We start from the raw sequence: 22,403 nt of genomic DNA on the forward strand, positions 1-22,403 counted from the left end.
TCGGCGAAGTAAGTATGTAAAAAAAAATATTATATTTATTTTTATTCAAAATAATTACAAATGTTAGCATTTTTCGCTTGGACATTGAAAAACCTCGTAGCAGCCAAAGGGTTAAGTAATTAATATAATTTAATTACTTAATATAAATTAAAAATTGTTTGATCTGATTTTTTTTTTGAGGGAGGGGTGTCCCGGTTTGACTTGCATGAAATCTGACAACCCTATGAATAGTTGAATTGAAATATAATGTGTAGAGCTTTGAGTGGCGTTGTATAGATGGCGATAGGTGTTTGCAGTCACCCCAAGCAGTGACATAGTACATTGGTATAAAGAGGGGTCGTAGGGGTTTCTAAGCATACTTACCTGGCGTAGGAGACACCGTGATCAATAAGGCGGTTCCCCCAGGGCGAGGCTCTTCCATTGCACTTCGGTAGAGCTGACCCTTGCGATTGCCCCTAATGCGGGCAACTCGGACGCGTAATTTTTGATAGCCGGGACTGCGTACGCGCTGTCCCGACCCTTACACTTTCACATGCTCCTATCAGATCTTAATTTAGTCTAGATATGGCATTACTAGATACTTCGTTGGAGATCTTGTCGCCACTAACTGAGCGGTGCGGAAGGTTTAACCAGCGGTGGCAAGTTGGGGAAAAAAAAGGTTTTTTTTCCCTACGGTCGCTGGATAAACCCTCAGCACCCCTCAGTTAGTGACGAAATCGACCTTTCCTACTTAGAAGGTACTAACCTACTGAGAGAAAAGTGTGCATACGCCATGTATTTTGCATGCGCCAAAAGGGAGACCAGTATAAACCGTGAGGGCGGATCTACATATGTATTATTCGTCTATGCTCTTATCCGATCGTTTTTATACTTTGCCATATTGCTACTAACCTCTTCTTAGTTCAAAAAATTTATATGCTTCAACTGCGGAAGCGACTGGTGTTTCCAAAAGATGTGTTAAGCGAATTGTTTGTGAAGTACGAAATCAATTTGTGGTGGCTAACCGCCACCGCCAACATCGCAACCTTCAATATCGGAGCCATCAACGAAACAACCTATATCTTCAGCCTATATCTTCAGAGTCAAACAACCTATATCTTCATCAGATCCAGCAGCATCCACATCTTCATCGACTGTGCGAGTTGTTTTAAGGACACCGGGCAAAAATCGTGTAAGGTTATCAAAAATAACTACAGTGGATAGTTTTGATCAAGAGGTCATCAGGCGAACTATCTACGATTTTCATCTAGTTCATAATACATTTCCGACCCTACAAAAGTTATTAGAAGTTTTGAAAGATAGTTTAAAATTTAAAGGTGCAATTTCTTAGTTAAGAGTTATCGTTTGTAGGCTAGGTTTCAAATGGAGAAAGATGAAAAATAATAAACAAATACTTATTGAAAAAAGTGTAATTCGACTGAAGAGATCCATATATCTTTCCAAATTAGAAGAGTATAGATTGCAATACCGCCCTATAGTTTACACGGATGAATCCTATATAAATAGCTCACATACGATGCCAAAATCATGGTCTGATGAAACTAGCAAAGGTTGCAGAGTACCGATATAAGGGTAATATGCTAATCACGCCTGTTCTGAAAAAGGATTTATTCCAAATGCGTTACTTATATATCCATCTAAAATTAAAACCGGAGATTATCATAATAATATGAACGTGATTAATTACCAAAAATGGATTAAAGAAAAGCTTGTTCCAAATTTACAACCCCAATTTGTAATTGTTATTGATAATGCGTCGTACCATAATGTCATGTCAGAACCTATGCCCACATCTCATTCGTACGTACGTACGTTTGTTTTACTTATAATTAAAAAAAATGCTATTTATCATTTTATTCGTGGCACGTATTCAAATATTAAATAAATATGCCATCCAAATTATATCATAGATCTTTAAAAAATTACACGATCGGTTGAAATAAAATATATAAATATTAGCATGTTTCTTTCAACAGCCTGTATATGAAAAATGCATTTGTGTGAGTACTGTGTACGCGCCTTCTGTAGCTAATATACCTATAATCCTCGACTTTTGTTTGTCGAAGATGTTTTGACTTACGAAGATACGCACTAAGATCGAAAAAAAATCAAAGAATTATTATTTTTACTTCCCCGTAGTGCGCAGTTACTGAGAATATATCATGTGTTAGTATGGGTGACCGAGCGATGTCTTCAACCCGAGACGTTGTCCGTTTAATCAAAGGAAATTTTTTTGTCTTCAATTGTTTCTCTCGTCGAAATAAATCAATTAATTAAATCATTTCAGAGGTAAATTTTATCGGATAATGTCTTCAATTGTTTCTCTCATCAAAATAAATCAAATAATTAAATCCATCTCAGAGGTAAAATTTATCGGATAATGTGTGATTATTAATTTTATTTCGACGAAAGAAAAAAAAAAACCCTTTGACAAATCACCGACATTTTTTTTGTTAAATATTTCATTCGACGGCGAAACACAGTAGTGTATCGTGACGACTTATAAGAAACAATAACAAGGTTTTTTTCGCTCGTAATTATAATATTTCTCTGGTTGTAATGCGTATCGTCGTAATTCAAAACATTGTTAAAATTCAAAACATCAACGATGATCTAATTTTAGCTCAATCTCGCTCGTTAGCTTAATTTTGATATTTAATTTCAACTTTTTTATTTAATTTTTATTTCAATATTTTGTACGCTACTGGTTTTAAAAGTTGGCCCAAAATCGTCGTTGGTTTGGTGCGTACGGACCATAAATAAAACGTTTTCATTAGTGTTTGTTCTCGAGAACAAACACAATGGGAAATTTGATCAAAGATCTAGAAAAAATGTATTTGAATGCTTAAGCCGAGTCAGAGTCGTTCAATTTTTATCAACAACTCAAGACTCTGCAACTCTAGTGAAATGTCATCTTTCATCTTTGTCCACAAAATATGTTTTAATATATATTTTTGTATGTATTTCTTATTGACATGAATATGCTTGTGATTAAAAACTTTTGATGAAATAAGAAGCCAAAAAAAAAGGCCATGTCTTCCTCTTCGGAATTATTTTCCATTCACATTTTTTATATCATGTAATTTGATCGTTCCTATAAGAATAAAATACATTATTTTAAAATGCATAGTTTCGAGCAGGAACTAGAGGTACAGTTAGGATATTGGTATTTTCTTAGCTTTTTTTTCTGAACAACGTAGCACAAATAAAACTTTGGTAAAATGAATTTGGACATTTTTATTTTCAACATAATACTTTATTTCCACAATAATCGATAATGATAATTATTATAATGATATGATACACTTTTGTATGTACAGGAAAAATTAAAACTATACTCAATAATAAGGCACATATTCAAAACTTACGTCTACAAATTATACTGACACAATTCAGAGATACGTATTCTATATATGTATGTACTGACAGTTATCATGAATAGATATGATTATTTTCACCAATTTACACGTGTAATCAATTTGAATTCTATAATAATTTCATTATGACTAGCGCTCCGGAGAACCGACCGGAATGTACGATCAAAAAACATTAAATTTTGTATCAAAGAAGAAGTATTATTAGCAAGTCTGTCTCATCTCTTCTGTGTATCAGCATCTCTTCTGTGTTAATTAATTCACATTAATATTATACATGTATATTCCAATATCATGGAATGAAATTCAAGAATGATAAAAAATACATTTAAATGGAATTGCACCTCAAATGAGTATTGAAAATAATAAAGTAAATTATTAGGCAAATTATAGTTGATAAAAATAATATATTTATTACATACATATGAATTAAAAATATGTATCAAAAACGCAAAAAAAAAATAGGAGTAATAATACATGTTAAATAATGTTTTTCTTTTGAGTTTTTAAGTAACTGGCCATGATTAAAATTTTATGAATACTATTACATACATAGAAAAACGACTATGACCTATTCACAAATATAGCGAATTTTTCGGTTACTGCTCTCGTTGCTGAAAGGTTTAGGATTTAATCCAAACGCAATCCAACCTACACGCTGATTATTACAAAGGTCATTTGAATTGTTGCATCGAATCATTTAGAAGAAATAGATAAAATAGACATAACAATGACAATTTATACAACACGCAAGACTTCCGAAATCAAATTAAATTAAATAGTATTATGAATTAGTTTTGGCTAAGTTGGAGCTGTATTGCACAAATCATAATTATATATATATATTTAATCTAAAAATATTTTTATCATAATTATGCTAACTATTTAAGGAATGTACAATTTTGAGCATTAGCCGTAGTGGCTAAACTGTTGAGTGGTTATAATAATTATTCAAAATACACACACACACACACACTCGTACATATGTAGGGTTTGTGAATATTTCGAATAAATTCAAAAAAAAAAGAGACTAGATGCAATTTTCGTAGACATCTATTCAACAAAACAAATATTATTTTACATTAAGTGCATTTCTAATGTGATGACATAACACATAATGTGTCATTGGGTCGCCTCAGTGGAAATGCACAAATATACATTCAATAAATGCAACAAATCTTTTCGAACAAGTGAAGCAAACCAATAAGTAAAAATTTATTACAAACGTTATTGATTTAATTTAAATAACAAAAAAAAAAGTTTATTTCCAATGTCAGTATGATAATAATAGGAACATTTTTAAGAAATCAAAAAAGAAAGTAAAATCGAAATTTGGCATGAGTATTCTCATGTTAAATTTAATTTAACAAAACAATAATTATTGTCAAATTTTCAATATAACTACACATTTATCTAATTTAAACTAGTAATCATTTTTTTTTTTAATAATACTAACAACATTTAGATATCTTAAAAATACATCACAAGGAATGCTCTTTATATAATATATATATGTTACACAATGTACATTTATGTCAGTATTATCAATATATATTATAATATATGGAAATATGTTTCATGTAGTGGATATGAAGAGTATAATTAATACGTTTAAAGACAATAAAATTTGTCAATAATAAATTTTTCATTAAAATCCTGAAGAATATATAAATTATAGATACATAATATGTAAGTAGAGAATTTATACGAAAAATATACAGTTATAATCTTCATTAAAACGTCGATATGTGGTGGAATAAATATTTTCTTTAAGTCATACAAATAATTAATCGGATCAATTTGTATTTTAATTAAAATATTTTCGATATGTGGAATTATATGTAGATATAATATGTATGATGAGAACAGAAAATTCAATGTAAAAAGACAGATTGTCACATTTTATGCAATGTATGTATATAAAAAAATATCTTAAAGATATGTATACTGGACAGTAAATAGAAACTTCAAATAAAAATTAATACAGTTTCAAATGAAACAAATTGTTCACGGTTGAATTTTCAGATTTCAATGCTAATTTAAGATTTATTTTTATGACAACCTCTCAAGGCGTAGAAGCACTACCATATATAGTTAAGTTTATATAAATATTCTAGAAAAACTAAGTTGTTTTCGTTCACTATTATGTACAAAGTTTTAGTAATAGTTTTTTTTTTTTTTCCTACAGTTTCAAAATCAGTTTGGCAATATATAAAATATTTGACATAACAGATGTTTCACAAAAAATTCAGTCATTATTCTAAAATACTCCAAAAAACAATCATATATATATTACATAATATAACTTGATATACGAAGAACATTCTTTTACATGTAAAATTAAATATAACCGCGTCCATACGGCGTATAGGAATTTTTTTTCAAACTTTCATAACACTCATTCAATTGAATAAAAGTCCATTATTATTTAATAAAAAGTACTCAAACCGACTGAATTGTATTCAGTTCGCAATTTTCGTATATAAAGTTCTCGGATATGTCAAATTAACATTAAATGTTCACCACAAAAAATACTCCAGGATATCTCCGCTAGAGTGAACTCTACCGTCGTATCTTTGATACTACAACTTTGAAGCGTCGTAATTTTCGAGCTGCCAATATTGTCGTTTTTCCGACACGTCGCACTCTTCCATCGCTAGTTTGTCTTTGCCACTGTTGATTGCTAGACACTTTTCGCTGCTTCCGTGCTTGAGAAGCTTCGTCTGAAACGTCACAACCCCGATATTAGTTTTTCACGACGGACAATGAAACAAATTGCACCCGTAACAGTAGAACGTTGACTTACATCAGGATCATAATTCCAAAGTTGATTACCCTGAGATCCGTGACAAGGATACAAAATCACATCTTGACCGGAATAATCAAGACAAGTTTCGTCACGTCTTATTTCACCAGTCTTAGAATACATCCAATACTGAAAATGGTATAACATTAATTTCAAAGCCATTCTTCAGATATTAGTATAATATATACAAATTAATTAAACTTCATTAATTTATTAGATTCTATTAAATGTTAGCATTCACCATACTGACCTGTGGATGAATTAATAATGTTTTTAACTATACCTAAACATAAAAACTACATGATTGCATGCATTATTAAATGTGTATATAAACATAAATTATACAAAATACAAACCAAATTCAAGTTTTATTCGGGCTTGATTGATAAGCAATAACAGATCAAATTCGCTATTACGTTTAAAACAGATACATAGCTTAGTATGAAATGTCAAATAAATATTATTTTATTCAAATAAGCCAGCAGCATAGCTTGGTGGTGGCGTAAATGCTAACCACTGAGAGGTTTACCTCGATTGAAAAAAAAAATTCCGAGTATTATCTGTAGTTCTGCTGGTCAGAGTTGGATATTTGTAACTTCAAGTCGATATTTGTAACGTTTCCTATCAGAACTTGCCAATTAATTAATGTTATTTAATTATTGAAACGGTTTATCATCAAATTGGCAACACCATCCTACAAACTATTTGAATATGATTTTAAATTTCTATACATACATATAAGCCATTATATTTAAAAGAAGCGTAAATCTAATTAAAAAAAGTTATATAGTGCTATAATTAGGTAAAAAATGATGTATTTTTGTAAATTTATAAAAAACAACATCAAAATATGTAGTATAATAGCCCCATGATATAAACAAAATAAATTTCACTGTAAAATATTATTGTACAATTTCGATTGTTTAAAGTGACGTAATTTCACCTTCTATTTTTTTTATATGTATTTAAGTTGTCGATTATTTTATTAATCAGCTTAATTGATTTAATTTATACCAGGAAGGTTTAACAGGTAACCACCATTGCGCCTTCCTGGCCAGAAACATTATATATTTGATACAAGTATTAAAGTAAACACATATCAATCAACACCCACAGAGACATCTATGGTCAAATTTGTAAATTTGCAGCATTTATACAATTCAGCGAAATTCGACATTGCTGAAAACTTGAGATTTGCCAGAAAATAGGTAAGGTTACCAGATTGTTGGAACCGTTTTCAATGAAAATCAGATAAATTGCCAAACTCCGATAGGAAACGATTGACCTGGAATCACAAATCCAAGGTGTGGCTAGTAGAAACCAGTGGGATTTGAACCCGTGACCACTTTGTTCAAAACATTATATGTTAACCACTAGTCTATTCAGTTAATAAGAAAAATATATCATTTTTATTTAGAAGTATACATCATTTGAAAGTCCATTTTCAGTTCCAACAACACTATTTCAGTTTGACATCACAAATTCTATCACTACTTTTAATTTGATATGTTTAGAATCTTGGGAAAAGCAACAAAAAAATATATTGCAAGCTACCAGTATATTAAATATTTTAGAACGCAAAACATTAAATATCTCGAAATGAAGAAAAGTGGACACTTTCAAATATAATAAGGGTAACCCGACAGCGGCATCATGAGAAAATATAAAATTGAGTCCATCGACTGTTTCACCTTTCCCAAAGTATAAATAAAGAAGTTAATATGAGATCTAATTTATACTTTATATATAAGTATGTACATATATACATATGTTAAAACAAAAATATGGTTTTATTATAATATAATATATAGTAAATTAAAAAAGTTAAAATTATTAGGTTGAAAAAATGATAGGATAAAAAAAAATGGGATGAATCAATCACCGTTATGAGTAATGGATAATAATTTACAGCGTTTTTTTGTGTGTGTGATTTAAATTGAGAATTATACAAAAACCATCACCACATTCACCGGGTCAAATCTAACCAGTGTAAAGGTAAAGTGCCGTCACCAAAATTAAACCTCTACATAAATTGAATAACGGAGGTTTAAGCCGTTGAAGCCTTTTCCCTCACCTGGTTGCCACCTTGCCTATGACAAGGCCAAAGACCGGCTGGTTTGTGGACATCTTCAGGTTTGCAAGGTGAATCCAGGCACTGATCCGACCATGCATTGGCAATCTGACGATCGTACCAAAGCGTGATCGAAGTAGGGAAACAAAGAGAAATAAACACTCGTGAGATTAGGGGAAAAAGCATGCTCAAAAGAAACAAAAAAAAAACAAAACAAACATTCATAATATATGCCAGGACGGGTATAGAGTGCTATGAGTGAAGTGTAAAACGTGTAATATAAATAAACAGACACACATGTACATATATATTTATAATTATTAATCACAATCATGCAGGTTGTATGCTCCGAAGCAATGTACACGTGTAGAGTCATCCACAGATCAGCTGGATCCATTCTATTGTATATGCGGTGGACAATTTCTGAAAAGTACCTGGTTGCCACCTTGACGATGACAAGGATAAAGTCCTGCTGGTTTGTGTAGATCAGTCTTACGCATGGGTGAATCTAAACAAGTCTTACCACCCATTCCTAGGTTTCGGAACTAAATGACGCAATATTAAAATATTAATACACACTCATATTGTATGTAGACGTGTTGGATAAGTTCAAAAAGTGTGAATGTATATACATATAGTACCTAAGAGTTTCCAATCAGAGAATATTCGAATATATTCGGGCTATTTTGAACTATTCGTTATTCGAATATTTGAACAACTATTCGTGAAATTTTAATAAAATATTTATATATTTATATTTATATTATAAAATATATAAATTAAATTTTTACAAATTTAGAATTTTTTTAACATAATACAATTTTATTTTTAGCTCGACATGTGTAACAAAGCAGTGTATTGTGTGAAAGACGTATTAGTCGTCGACTCGGAGTCATTTTATCGCCTCAGTGCAATGGATTCGTGAAACTTGACATTGGAACTCCTCGCTTTAGAAATTGAACTTATGTATTTTACGAAAGAGTACTTATTGCAGCGTTTATTTGAAACGAAACGCAATTTTAATGGATAAGCAGAAATATTTCGTTTCATTTACAATGTTGTTTTGAACTTCAGTTGTGTTTCGGAGTTCGTAGTGACACATCATCGATCCGGGTATTTTTTCTCAAATTAAATAAATTGATTGAACACGCGTTCAAGTTATAAAAGTAAGTTTTTCAAATTTCAAGATAATTCCAAAAGGTTAAAAAAAACTTCAAGTACTTGGATAACTTTAAAAAATGAACCGAAGCTTTAGATATCCTTCTAAAAACTTTATTAACAATTAAGCCAACGTCAACTGCTACTGAAAGAGTGTTTTCCACAGCAGGAATAATAAAAATAAAATTAAGGGCGAGATTAAATTTTGAAACCTTTAAAGTATTATTATTTTTAAAATTAAAATAAAGTTTATATATGACGATAAATTTACTTTTTCTTTTTAATGTATGTGGACTCATTTGAATTATTTTGAATTAATATTTCACACTGTTTTCTATTGTTTAAAACTATTCGAATATATTCTATTCGACATTCGAATAGTTGACGAAGTCGAATAATTGGAAACTCTAATCGTATCATATGTGAAGTAAACTTGTATGAACAATGCAAAAGAATCTTACTTCTCCGTTGGCAACAGCTTCTCCCGGTATGAAAAGTTCCGGATAAATATTCTTCAAATACCAATCGAAGGATTTGCAACTTAGCTTACGCCTCAGATTCCTTCTTTCAGAAACGTCGCCAAAATCACCTTTATCGTTGCCTATTCTTTGGTAATAGTACTTGGCATAGTCGTCCAACCACACCTGTAATTTTCAACGGTAAGATTAATATGCGACAAATATCAATAATCCCAATAAAAAAAACTTCATTCGAGCTTACTTCTGAGAGTCGAACAGAGTTCCTCTTGAGAACGTTGATGCCTTTTCGCCACTTGTAGGGTGATCTTTTGCGAAAGATGTGACCCACGTGGGAACACGGCACAATTTCAAGAGTGCCTCCACACATCCAAGTTTTGAAAGACAATTCCAAATTCTCACCGCCCCATATATCGAATCCGCTATCGTAAGTCCCGAGCTTCTCGAAGAAATTCTGAAATGAAACACACGAGGGATATGAAAACGTGAGCGTGGTTTGATATCGACGATTTCAGACTTGTGACACTAATGCGAGTCGATGGAAACTTTGAAATTGGATAGATAATAGAGAAACTTTCCAATTCCAAGAGTTAAAGCAAACGGTGTGACGTGGTTAGGTGCGCCCGTATTTCGGAGTAAGTTTCGGACAGACATTTGAATAATTATCATGCAAAATTATGCATCGAGCTTTAGTATATATACTATTATATGTAGATAAATGTATATGTTATATCGTACGTGCATTTAAACTTTTTATCAGTTAGTGCATTTAATTTACAGTTTTAATGTGATGTCAGGCATGCTAAAAACTTCCAGGATGAAGTTAGCTGAAGTTTCAGATAATCCCCACAAGTCGCCGCATAAGCAAAATTTTCCAACTTTAATACATTGAAAAATGATAAAATACAAAAGTAATACAAACATATATGCATAGAATATAAAAATTCTATGTCAAAAGTAAGGAATAATATGTTTTTAAGTATTTATCAATGACAGACTATAAGAACTTGAGCAGTATTTATTTAATCTTTATTGAATTAGTTCCTCCTGTCGAAGCTCAGTCCGTTCTTGAAGTTATTACCACATGTGATTTAAAATGGTCTACTCGTATAAATTCTATCATCAAAAAATGTAATTCTTTTTTATATACATATTATAAAACGTGTATCAATGTTGTATATAAATCAAAAAGTTGTATCAATGACGAGGTTTTAGGTCAAAATGTAAGAGCCAATATTGAACCCAGACTGGAATTTGCGTTTATCCTCATTTTAAAAAGGACGCTGTATGTTTAGAAAAGGTCCAACGAATAATTACAAAAATGCCTTCGGAATTTACATCACTTTCATACAAAATTAAATTGAAAAGAATAAATCTTTCCACTTTGAGGATGAAAAGAATGAGAGGTGATCCAATTGTATAGTCTATAAAATTATAAGTATAACCATTACTATTCTCCTATGATTAACCTTCTTTTGTTTAACAAAAACACTCAACTGAGAGGCCATACTCTCAGATTCCAAAAATATATTTACTTGAAAATAAATAGAAAATAGAGAATCCTTTATTTCAAATTGAGTGGTTAGTATTTTGAATAGTCTTTCTGTTGAATTTGGTAACTTCTAGTAACCTAAATACTTTAAAAAACAAACTGGATGATTGCCTTATTATTAATGTAGATATTTCTTTTTAAGTATATTCTTTTCAATTTTTAATTGTTTGTTTTATTTTCCCCCGTTTTGATTTTTATTTTTGTTGTTATAATTTTTGCTTTACATATATAATATAACATTTTGTAACGCGACGTTCTCCCCATCGTCCCATAGGGCAACACACGCCCTTTATTTCGAGTGGCCACACAGGAAAAAGCCTTATAGGCGCGTGCGCATGGAGAGCGACTCTCTCTCACCCGCCATCGACCGACGAAGAAAGATCTCTCCTGTGCACGTCTCCAGGGGGAGACGGGGACCAGAGATCCACCATCTTGCTGAAGAACCGTTGTGAGGTCGAGTGCAGCATCACTCCCTCCCAAGAGTACCAGCCCAACGTCCCTTGTATTCCTCACGCCGGTTCCGGAGAAACATCAGCCGTGAGAGGACTGACCGACGAGAGGACCGCAGAGCCAGCTTCCCGACCACGAGGAAGCTGTTATCGACGAGACGATTTGCAGTCAGGAACCTCCCCGACTATATATAACTGTATCCCAAGGTTAGTCCACGTTTCCATATAACCCGACCCTTGGAAGAAAAACGACGTAAACGCCCTCTGCATCACCCAAAGCGAGATCAGATAAGCGCGCGTAAAATCGTTCGTTACAATTTTCATATTGTAACAAGTACATTGGGTCCATCGGCTATGCCAACCTTTCTCAAGTATGTATGTATTATTTTATAAATAAATAAATAACATAATTTTACCCCCCTTTTAGACCACCAAAAGTTGGTGTAGTTGAAAATGGTACTGATATTTATATAATTCAATTGTATGTTATAAAGCGGGTATTCAATTTTCTAAATTTAACTATTTTAACAAAAATATATAAAACTTTCATCAGACCTAGACTTGAATATGCTTTTAACATATGGAATCCTCATTTTAAAAAGAATATTACATGTATTGAAAGGGTTCAAAGGAAAACTTCAAAGATTCCTTCTGAACTCAAATCACTTACTTATAATGAAAGATTGAAAATAATGAATCTCACTACATTGGAGACAAGAAAAACTAGAGGTGACTTAATCGAAGTCTATAAAATTCTTAATAATCCCTATAATTGTCATATGTCTAATGTTATTTCATTGAACACAAGCACTCACCTCAGAGGTCACTCGCTTAGACTCCAAAAAGATAAATCTAATAAATTGATCAGAGATACATTCTTTTCTAACAGAGTGGTTTCAGTTTGGAATAGTCTTCCCAACGATTTAGTAACCTCTATTAATATTAATATTTTTAAGAATAAACTTGATACTTTTTTTAAAACCAAAGGATTTTTGTGATTCTTCTTTCCCATAATCATATTTCTGTATTTTTATCTTTTTTGTTTATATATTTTTTTTCTTCTCTTATTTTATTTTATTTTAACATTGTTTTTTTTTAATGTATTTTAATTTTTCTCATTTTTTTTATTGGATATATGTATAATTTGTAAAATATGTTTATTCAAACCCCTTGGGCCTATCGGCTTTGCCGCCTGCCCCAAGTATATTAAATAAATAAATATAATCCCACATGAAAGTGGTTACAATATACATATGAGCCGTTATATTTGAAAATGGCAGAAGAATGGAAGAATTTTCAGATCCAAAAACACTATTTCCGTTTGACTTAATTCACGAATTTTTATCAATGTTTTTCGTTCGATGTGTCCGGAATTTCGGAAAATCAGAAATAATGTATTACAAGCCACTAGTATATTAAAATATTGTTAAACGTAAAACATTCTATCTAATTTTTTGCAAAATATTTCTCGAAATGAAGTGGACATTTGCCACTTTCAAATATAACTATATAAAAATATATTAATTTTGATTTTTTTTAAATGCATCCTCTTATATGTAATCGTATAGTACACACACATCAATCAAACCATTCGAAATAATTTTTCTATAATACCTTATCAATTGAAAATAGACCACCGGCCATTGTCGGGCTCCAAACAGGCTCTGCATTGCTCGTGTGTCTCTTTTTCTCCCTTTCAGGCACCGGGTGCCAGTTGAATTGCAAATTCCAATCGAATCCTCCAACATTGACAATTCCACTCCCCCTCCAATGGTACTGAAGTGTCGTATCGTCGATGACGTCAATTACCGGACACACCACCGTGGTGGGATCGCGAGCGATCCGATCCAGCAAAGGTTCGAGCCATCCTGAAACGAAGCGAAAAAAAAAAAAATTATATATGGATCTAATAACGCTTATGCCTCCGAACGTATAAAAAATACCCGCCATTTTACTTATAAAGAAAGCGAAAGGCGAAAAATGACCAGAAACTCCTAAAAGAGAGGCAATAGAGCGCTGAAAAAGGTGACCGTAAATATAAAAAAGGGAGAAAAACGGGCAGATAAACATCGCAGCTAGGGGAGGAGCAAAGACGGCAGGAGATCATTTAAAGTAGGGAAAAACGGCGATAAAACATGCGATAAAAGAGTGAAGAGCCGACTGGGACGGTGTGGGCGTCCGCGGCCATTAAACCAAGTAAGGTAAAATAAAAAAAAAATCTAACAACAACATCGGCATTGATAGACCGAACACCTGCAGAAAAACTAGAAAAAAGGTTACCGTGCGTACAATTCGAAACAGAAGTATTAACGATATGAACCAAAGGGAAATTCTCAACGCGATCGTATAATTGTGCTGAGTAATGGACGCTAAAAACGGATTTCACTGTTTTCCTCCCATGGAAAGCAATAAAAAGTTGCCGCGGTTGAAACGTTCCGAATTTAACAAGTTTCTTGTCAGAGCCGAGGGGAGAAAGAAACCTCGTCTCGTCTCTGGAAAGCTCCAACGTCCCGTGAACTTTTAAGCTCCACAGTCGAAGCGTAGTGGGGAAAAAGGGAAAAAGTTCAGGAGACGCGGGAAAGTGTCAACCGTAACGTTTTCCCTTATTAACGACAGCGTGACTCTTTCCAACTCGCCTCGGTCTGACATTTAATACGTCGCAGACGGACAGCATTTCCACTAACAAGCTGGAAAAATTCCTCACGATATTTTCCAACACTTTTTTTCGACTGCAAAACATACATACGTACGCATGTACAAAGGATTTTGATGGCGGGGAATCAAACTACCCTTTTGGGTCCAAAAAGACGATTTAGTAATATCTCAACATCAGGATAACTCAATTGAGGCTACATAGGAAGGTTGATCACATTGAAAACAGGTGAATAATGTATAATGTAACCAGCAGCGTGGGTGTTGTATTCTTTCGTGAATAAAGAATTGCAGACGAACGGTTTGAATAAAAATAATGATTTATTATAATATTCAGTACAAGAGCCGATTACGGACTAAATTAAATTCTAACAATGTCGAGTTTATATACTCTTATTTAAAACAATGAATGTGTTGAAGACGCGTGTCGTACACTTTCGGTTAGTCAGTGCGTGAGGTGTGGTACAAATCAATAGTGCTATTCATTATTTATTTTTATTTTACAAATATACCAGGAAGGCTTAACAGGTAAACCCCAAATGCGCCTTCATGGTCCACATAATTATTACATAGATACATGTAAATCTAACAATATCTGACATCTATCGTCAGATATTACAAATATCGAATTAATACGATAAATAACGATGAATAACTTTCATGTAACAATACGAATTTTATATTCGATAAACAACCACAGAGACATCTATGGTGAGCAATATGGCGAAACCTAAGATATAACAATAACTAAAGGTTCGCAACAGAAAATTGGGAAGGAAACGCCAATTTTACAGGAATCGTTTCAATGAAAATCAGAAAAATTGGCAAATACTGATAAGAAACGATCGACCTAGACAAATCAAGGTCTGGCCAACAGCGAGACTTAGCGGGGAATCGAACTCGTAACATCAAGTACGAAATTATTCAACATTCACCACTAGACCACGCTGCTGGTTAAATTGGGTGTGTCGCAAATCAATGGTATTACTTCTACAATTAGGTGTGACTTATCTCTACTGGTTAACCGTTTTATTGTTAATATTAATTACACAACATGTTGTGACAATAAAGGAGTCATACAAGTGACGAATTTGTGATAGTTGAGTATAATGGTAGAGGGTTGTCCTCAGCCCTTAACTCGTGCAAGGTGTCACGAGTTCGATTCCCATTAGAGTAGTTGTTGGCCAGACCTTGGTTTGTCGAGGTCGATCGTTTCAGAAATTGCCAATTTTTCTCATTTCATTGAAACGATTTCTGTAAAATTGACTTTTCCTATCCCAATTTTCTATTGCAAACCTTGAGTTATTGTTATATCTCAGGTTTCACCAGATTTCTCTCCATAGATGTCTCTGTGGATGATTATTGAATGCAAAAATTCGTATTGTTGCATGAAAAATGTTATTGATCGCATTGTTTACGATGTTTGTAATGTCTGACCATAGATGTCAGATGTTATTTCGATTTACATGTGTATGTATGTAATAATTATGTATTTGATATATGTAATATATAATTTCTCGAGGCTTGATTTGTTTAGCACACACGCCGCTTTGGAGCAATCTGTTAGGCAAATGTGCATGATTAATTGAGATTACTGGAGTCACAAACCAAACCCTGGCCAGCAGCAAGTATGTAGGTGATGAAAATAGAATATAGAAGGAATAAACTTGCGTCGACTTGACGAAGTACTAAAAAGTATGTAAATCTGAATGGTTAAATTATATTATTAATGGCGTATTACTAATATTATTATACGTATGTAGTATTGCATGCTATGGATTTTTAAAATTTGTTTGTGCAATTAATCATACACGATACTTGTGAAAATTGTTGTAAAATCTTACCGATGAGAATACTTCATGAAATATTATAAAGCTTTAAAGTTTCCAACGTGCATACGTACTTACGATGAAAGTTGGAAGAATTATGTGCAGCAAATGCACCTCGCAAATGTCAAGCAGAAAACAACGTCTCTCGCTAACGTTGATAAAAGAAAATAGAAAAGTAACCAAGTTAAACCACTATTTATTGTTGATAGTGCGGCGAGCGAGTACCCGGTGGATTTTTCCAAAGAAAACACACTTTCTTGCGAGCGAGCGGGATTTCAAGAGCCGCTCTCGATCTCGGGGCGAGTTTTCCCGACCGGAAGTGAGAGATGAGACCGCTTTCAGACGACTTCCTGTCTGAGAGCGAGAGAAATCGTCGACGGATAAGACTTAGCAAACGTTTCAATTTCACCGAAAAGCCCATCCATAATTTATTATAATATTTTTTTTGGTTGTGTGAAAATAAATTAAAGCTGAATATGAATAAAACAAAAATGATGTGGTTGAATAGTAAAAATGTATTTAATGAATTGATGATAAGATTATTGAAATAGTTGATAGTATAAAATATCTAGGAATCCACGTAGACTCGAGACTGAATTTTAAGGTGCACGTTGAATACATCATTAACCTTTGAAGGACGGAGCGTCGAGATCAAACAAGCGTCCCGAACCGGGGTCGAGTAGAACCCCAGTATTTTTAAATCAAAATACAGTTTTTCTCAATACAAATGGGTTCAATATATATTTTATTAATCATTTTATACATCAACATAAAAAGTTTTAGTCCTATATAGCATGTTTTTGACTATTTTTGTATTAAAAAATAACGACAAGCATCAACACGCAAACGCACATAGGTAAGGCCAACAGGCGACTGCATGACTCAATAGCCACGCGCCAAAAGCGACGAAAACAATAGCTTACGAAAATATAGTCGTCTCTTTCTCTCGCATTGATTCATCGATTAACAAGAATATGTAAGCGAACAGTCAAAAACATGATTTATCGTTACCGCCATACTTTGGAACGTAGAAATGTATATTTTCGATGTACCCCTTTTCTCAATCATACAAAATCTATTAAAATAAATTTCTTGTAGTTCATTCTAGGAACACAAGAAATATGGGGTGTATAGCTTTGAAAACCACATAGTTAAAAAAATGGCTAGAAAAGTTTTATGTAGGTTAAGAAATATTTTAAGTAGAAAAAGTAAAATTTTTAGTCTATAATACAATTGTCTTGCCACACGTGGTTTATTGTGCCACTGTGCTTAACATGCTTTTAATGGCCAAGATTTAGGAAAGATACGAAAATTATAAAATAAGCTACATATGAGAGGTATTTTGAATGTGGGTAAATTAAAAACTATTAGAAGTATGTTAGATAAATTGGGATGGATGAGTATTAGAATTAGTTTAAATCTTCGTACATTCTCTTTTGTTTAAGGATTAAGTATTATACAATAAGTAATAGAGATATCCATAGTTATTATACTAGAAATAAAAACAATTTAGTTTGTAAGTAGAGTAAGGAAAAAGAAGACAGCCGGTGGTGTTTTTCACAGGGGTGTGCTCGTGTACAATGCCCTACCTGAGTGCGTCAGGTCTTCTACGACCGTGGATGCATTTTTGCGAGGTGCGAGGACAGTGTATATAAGTTTATATATAAAATTTTAGAGTCAAGTAATTAAGAATGTATTTTTAAATTAGCTAGATAGCTAAAATTATATAAATAAATAAAATAAATAAACAAGAACTCACCTTCAGTACACTCGCAGTGAGAATCCAGGTAAGTGATGACCGGAGCCGTGACGTGGCGAGCACCCAAAAGTCTGGCCCTGATGAGGCCCTCTCGTTTCTTGGCTCGGATTACTTTCACTTTAGGATAACTGGCCATATAGTCGTCCAGCTGCTGTTTCGTGTGAGCTGAAAACGTACATAAGAAAACAAGTCAAAACGCGCCGTGCCAAAATATATACAAGTGTCGTAAAAAGCGGAACGGAAACGAGCGCTGGGGGAAGAATTGTACCTTAAAAATGAAATCAAATACTGAACAAAGTTTTCTCACTTCGTTGAACGTAACCGTTCCTCTCCGGCACCCACCCCTACCCAGTACATACACATACGAAATTTTTATTTATGTTTATGTTTGTACACATGTATTCGGATACGTGCACAAACACACACACACACAAGAAAAGTTTTCCACTGGTCGGGGAGGCTGAGCAGGGGGTGAGAAAACGGCAAAGTTTCTTTTTCGCACCGTCGAAAGCATAGAAGAAATCGTCGGGAAATAAGAAACGAAATAAAGAGCAGAAGAAAGGGATCCTAGAAAAACGTGTTGCCTCATTACCTTGATGTATGGTGAACAGGAAAAAATGCTTTCCCTTTCGCCGACACTTATCGTCTGCGCGGACAATTTGCACGTACGAAAAACGTAATATTGACAATTCATATCGGAAAAAAAAAACACGAAATTTTTCACATATTGCCTATCGTACGCTTTCTAAGCGACATGTTGTTCAAACGAAACACATCTATTTACTTGTGACATAAAATTTATGAAAGGAAACATTTACTTTATGTACCTATATATGTATGTTCTTTCACAACAATGCTTCGTTATCTCTTTTACAAACGTATGTACAATCATTAAAATGTAGTCGTCATTTAATTGCGATTTTATGCGAGTTCTTCGAGGAAAAACCGATCAGTTAACATAAAAAGCTATAAATGCACGTATATCATCATCATTTACAGCCATTCCCTATCCACTGCACCCATATTTATTGCGACTTTCCTTTCACCCTTTCTTATTTTTATACATACATAGCAAGTTGTCCCAAGGCGACACCTATTTTGTGCTTTAGTACTAACAAATTCTAAGCAATACAATTATTTTCTATATATAAATCAATGTTCGTCTGTCGCGTATGCCTTCCTATGCCATTCAACCGATTGCGTTGAAACTTACAGGAGTTCGCGGTGGTTTCTGTAAAATAAAATTGCCGAAAAAAGGGAACGGGAAAACAGGAATGATGAGTCGAGGAATTGCAATGAGTCGCCACCAGCGTTGTTAGGGTAAAATAAGCGAACAATTGAATAATTTCAAATATGATTTCAAATATCCGCCTGCGTTTTTCGGACAAACTATCATTACTGTAATTTAATTTGATTATTAAGTATTAATTTGAAACTGAAACATTCACTTATAGAAACACATCGAGAAACGGGAATTGCATGCGTTATTGTGGCATTACAACGCATGTCGGTTTCAGCTAGTTATACAATACAATAGTTCGGACTAAATAATTACTATAATAATAACCTACAACATCTCTATATACATACATATGTAGGTACATTGGGTCTACCAGTGAGCTACGCTGTGACTTATATTCTCTCGGGTACCATTTCAGCACTTCTTTCGAACATTCTTCTAGCTACGCAGCAACCTTCTTATTGCTATTTCAATCTCTTCACCCTATACACTATGTATTTTCACTACCCTTATCATAAATCTCACTCAAGCATTCCGTTTCTTATCTCTTCTCGTTTTGCCGAGTATACAGCGTTCCATACTTCTTTGAGTGAATATATTTCCAATCGCTTTCCTCTTGTCTGAGAGTCGTGAATTTCCCGTATTCCAACCCCTCCACAACCATTTTTCCATAGGCAGCACTAACTGGGTCACTCCATCTTATTGGGGATCGTCCTCTTCCTCTGCTTGCCTGAAGGTTATAGTAGGTATAGCTCAGATGTAAGGTCAATCATTTTAATACATCACCGTTATTTCTTAGCAAGTTGTCCTCTTGGTCTGCAAACATCCAGGTTTGTGCCTTTTACTTTTTGAAATAGGTCTCTGGATTTGTACCTTACGACATGGTTTTCCACTTCATTACAGATTCCTTCTATATGTACATATGTTTATATTTGTTTCTTTCTTTAGGGGATTCAATGTTGTCGAGGCCTTTTACTTTTTTTTCTGCATCCATTCAAGGTCCTAGTGAATTTTTTTTTGAGTGTATGTACATATGTAGTTATTTGCATCTTTATTACTAATAATCGTTTCCATGCTTCCTTAGATCTCTTCTTTTTTGTCATTGCATTGCAAGTTTCTTAGGGATTCAATGTTGTCGAGGCTTTTTACTTTTTTTTATGCATCCATTCAATAGTCCTAGTGAATTTTTCTTTGAGTGTATATACATATGTAGTTATTTGCACCTTTATTATTACATATACTAATAGTAGCCGGTTAATATAATAAATCAAATGAGGAAAAAGGTTGAGTTAGTTTAGGTTAATTACACTTCGATAAGTTGAGGTTTGGTTAAAATTGAATTATAAAATAATTTATCACAATAAATCACCAGCTTTATTTATAATACGCAGATTTATCATAGTACATATTTAAATACCATAACTTCATTACACGAAATCTACACGCACAAAGTTTTCAAGGGTGGGGGGAGGGGAAACTTTCGTGACGCATAAAAGCAACCACACAACGTTACCGTCCGTAAAGAAGTATTTCGAAATGTAATACACAATACTGAAAATATTAATTTTGACTCATTATGAAACAAAATTAATAAAAATTTTCATCGTTACGCTGTTGTATAATGTTTAATTAAAATACAGGTAAAGGTACTTTTTACGGCATCGTTGCAGCGAAACAACACCGCAATTCCAACGAAAGCGGAAAATTGCCTCGCGATAATATTACACATCAGACGCATAACGAGGCAGCACAAGTGTAACCATCTAAATTTACATTTAAATGCAATTTTCAATTGAAATTGTAACTCTACAAAACCGGTTCAAAGCTCGCGCCCCTTTTATGCAAGCAAACACACAAAGCACTCACCCCGTACATTATACAAATTGAACACGTCGATATTGTACATAATACACTCACGCATATCGGAGAAGTCATCGACGAGGATAATCTCCTTGATGAGATGCTCTGGAGATCGATCCAGGACCGAGTGCACTGTTCGCAACAGCACGGACCACGCCTCGTTGTGGAAGCAGATAACGACAGCTGTCGCTGGCAAATTTTCCATGTAACGACCCGGCTCCTTGCACCTGGGGACAAAAACGAGATGACAATCAGTACTGCAAACCATAAATACAAGCCATGAATAAATAATAAAAATAAACCCGCGTATATATTTGTGTACGTATGTACGTATATTGCAATGTTGGCGAGCACGCAGTACGTGTAGCTCATAATAAGAGACGAGCTTTCATAATTTATGCAAGAGGTTGGCGCAGATTTTTCCACGGCTCGCCCGCCGGAATACTAACGACTGGAAAATTGCCGAGAGGAGGAAAAATCGGCAGGCTCTACCTTGCTAAAACAGGCGGCGAGAAACTAATGGGCTCCTCCATTAGGGCGAACCCTGTTAATTAAGCCCTTCACGTGCAACGGCATGACGACACACTATGAAAGAACCACTAAGATATAGACCAAAAAAAAAAAAAAAACTATGCACATCAACGATTGAACATTTTTATCGTTAATATAATAATTGTTAAATATATACAAAAAAAACTGCACCGTTTAAATATTATATAATATAACGCAACTTTAGAATCTCACAGATTTTAATTATTCACTCATTTAAAATATATTTACCCCCTCGTCAATTTGACATTATCATATTGTACGTTTAAAATAAAATAAATAATAAGCAATATAATTCGGTGGTTGCATTAATGCTAACCATCGAGAGGTTCGGAGTTCAAGCTCTGGTTTGACCTCGATTGAGTATTTCTGCAGTGCTACTGGTTAGACTGGTCAGTCTGCTGTCATTAAATTGGCTTAACTGGTCAGTCTGCTGTCATCAAACCAACCCATCTACATACCATTTGTCACCACTATTTGAATATGTCAATAAATTTATATAGTGTCAACAAGTTTAATGCCATAGATGTATTTTTTTACATTTTAAGAGGGCTGGACAGCAGCGCCTTGTCCATACAAACGTACTATACTTCTCCCTTCCTCAATTATGGCACTAGAGACAATATTT

General features: G+C 33.5%; 1 protein-coding gene and 1 non-coding gene across 7 annotated transcripts in view; one reads left to right on the forward strand and one right to left on the reverse strand.

Annotated features, from left to right (window-relative positions):
* Nucleotides 1–355: 355 nt before the first annotated feature.
* LOC143916275 (U1 spliceosomal RNA) lies at nucleotides 356–517 on the forward strand. The gene has a single exon (XR_013260965.1). It is a non-coding gene; the product is annotated as a U1 spliceosomal RNA (small nuclear RNA).
* A 5,038-nt stretch (nucleotides 518–5,555) lies between these two features.
* Nucleotides 5,556–22,403, reverse strand: part of Pgant9 (polypeptide N-acetylgalactosaminyltransferase 9) — a 394,016-nt gene continuing 377,168 nt past the window's right edge. For 5 of the 6 annotated variants that reach the window (XM_077436907.1, XM_077436908.1, XM_077436909.1 and 2 more), the window contains 8 exons: nucleotides 21,284–21,453; nucleotides 18,127–18,291; nucleotides 13,501–13,754; nucleotides 10,130–10,339; nucleotides 9,871–10,053; nucleotides 8,686–8,796; nucleotides 6,181–6,309; nucleotides 5,556–6,097 (listed from right to left, as the gene is read on the reverse strand). In XM_077436907.1, coding sequence (XP_077293033.1) covers nucleotides 5,957–6,097; nucleotides 6,181–6,309; nucleotides 8,686–8,796; nucleotides 9,871–10,053; nucleotides 10,130–10,339; nucleotides 13,501–13,754; nucleotides 18,127–18,291; nucleotides 21,284–21,453 — 1,363 coding nt within the window. In that variant the 3' untranslated portion in view covers nucleotides 5,556–5,956. Of the gene's footprint in view, nucleotides 6,098–6,180; nucleotides 6,310–8,254; nucleotides 8,360–8,685; nucleotides 8,797–9,870; nucleotides 10,054–10,129; nucleotides 10,340–13,500; nucleotides 13,755–18,126; nucleotides 18,292–21,283; nucleotides 21,454–22,403 lie in introns of all 6 variants that reach the window. The other variant, XM_077436910.1, reaches the window with a different exon arrangement.

The sequence above is a fragment of the Arctopsyche grandis genome, chromosome 8, assembly GCF_051622035.1.
Source record: "Arctopsyche grandis isolate Sample6627 chromosome 8, ASM5162203v2, whole genome shotgun sequence".
Lineage (NCBI taxonomy): Eukaryota > Metazoa > Arthropoda > Insecta > Trichoptera > Hydropsychidae > Arctopsyche > Arctopsyche grandis.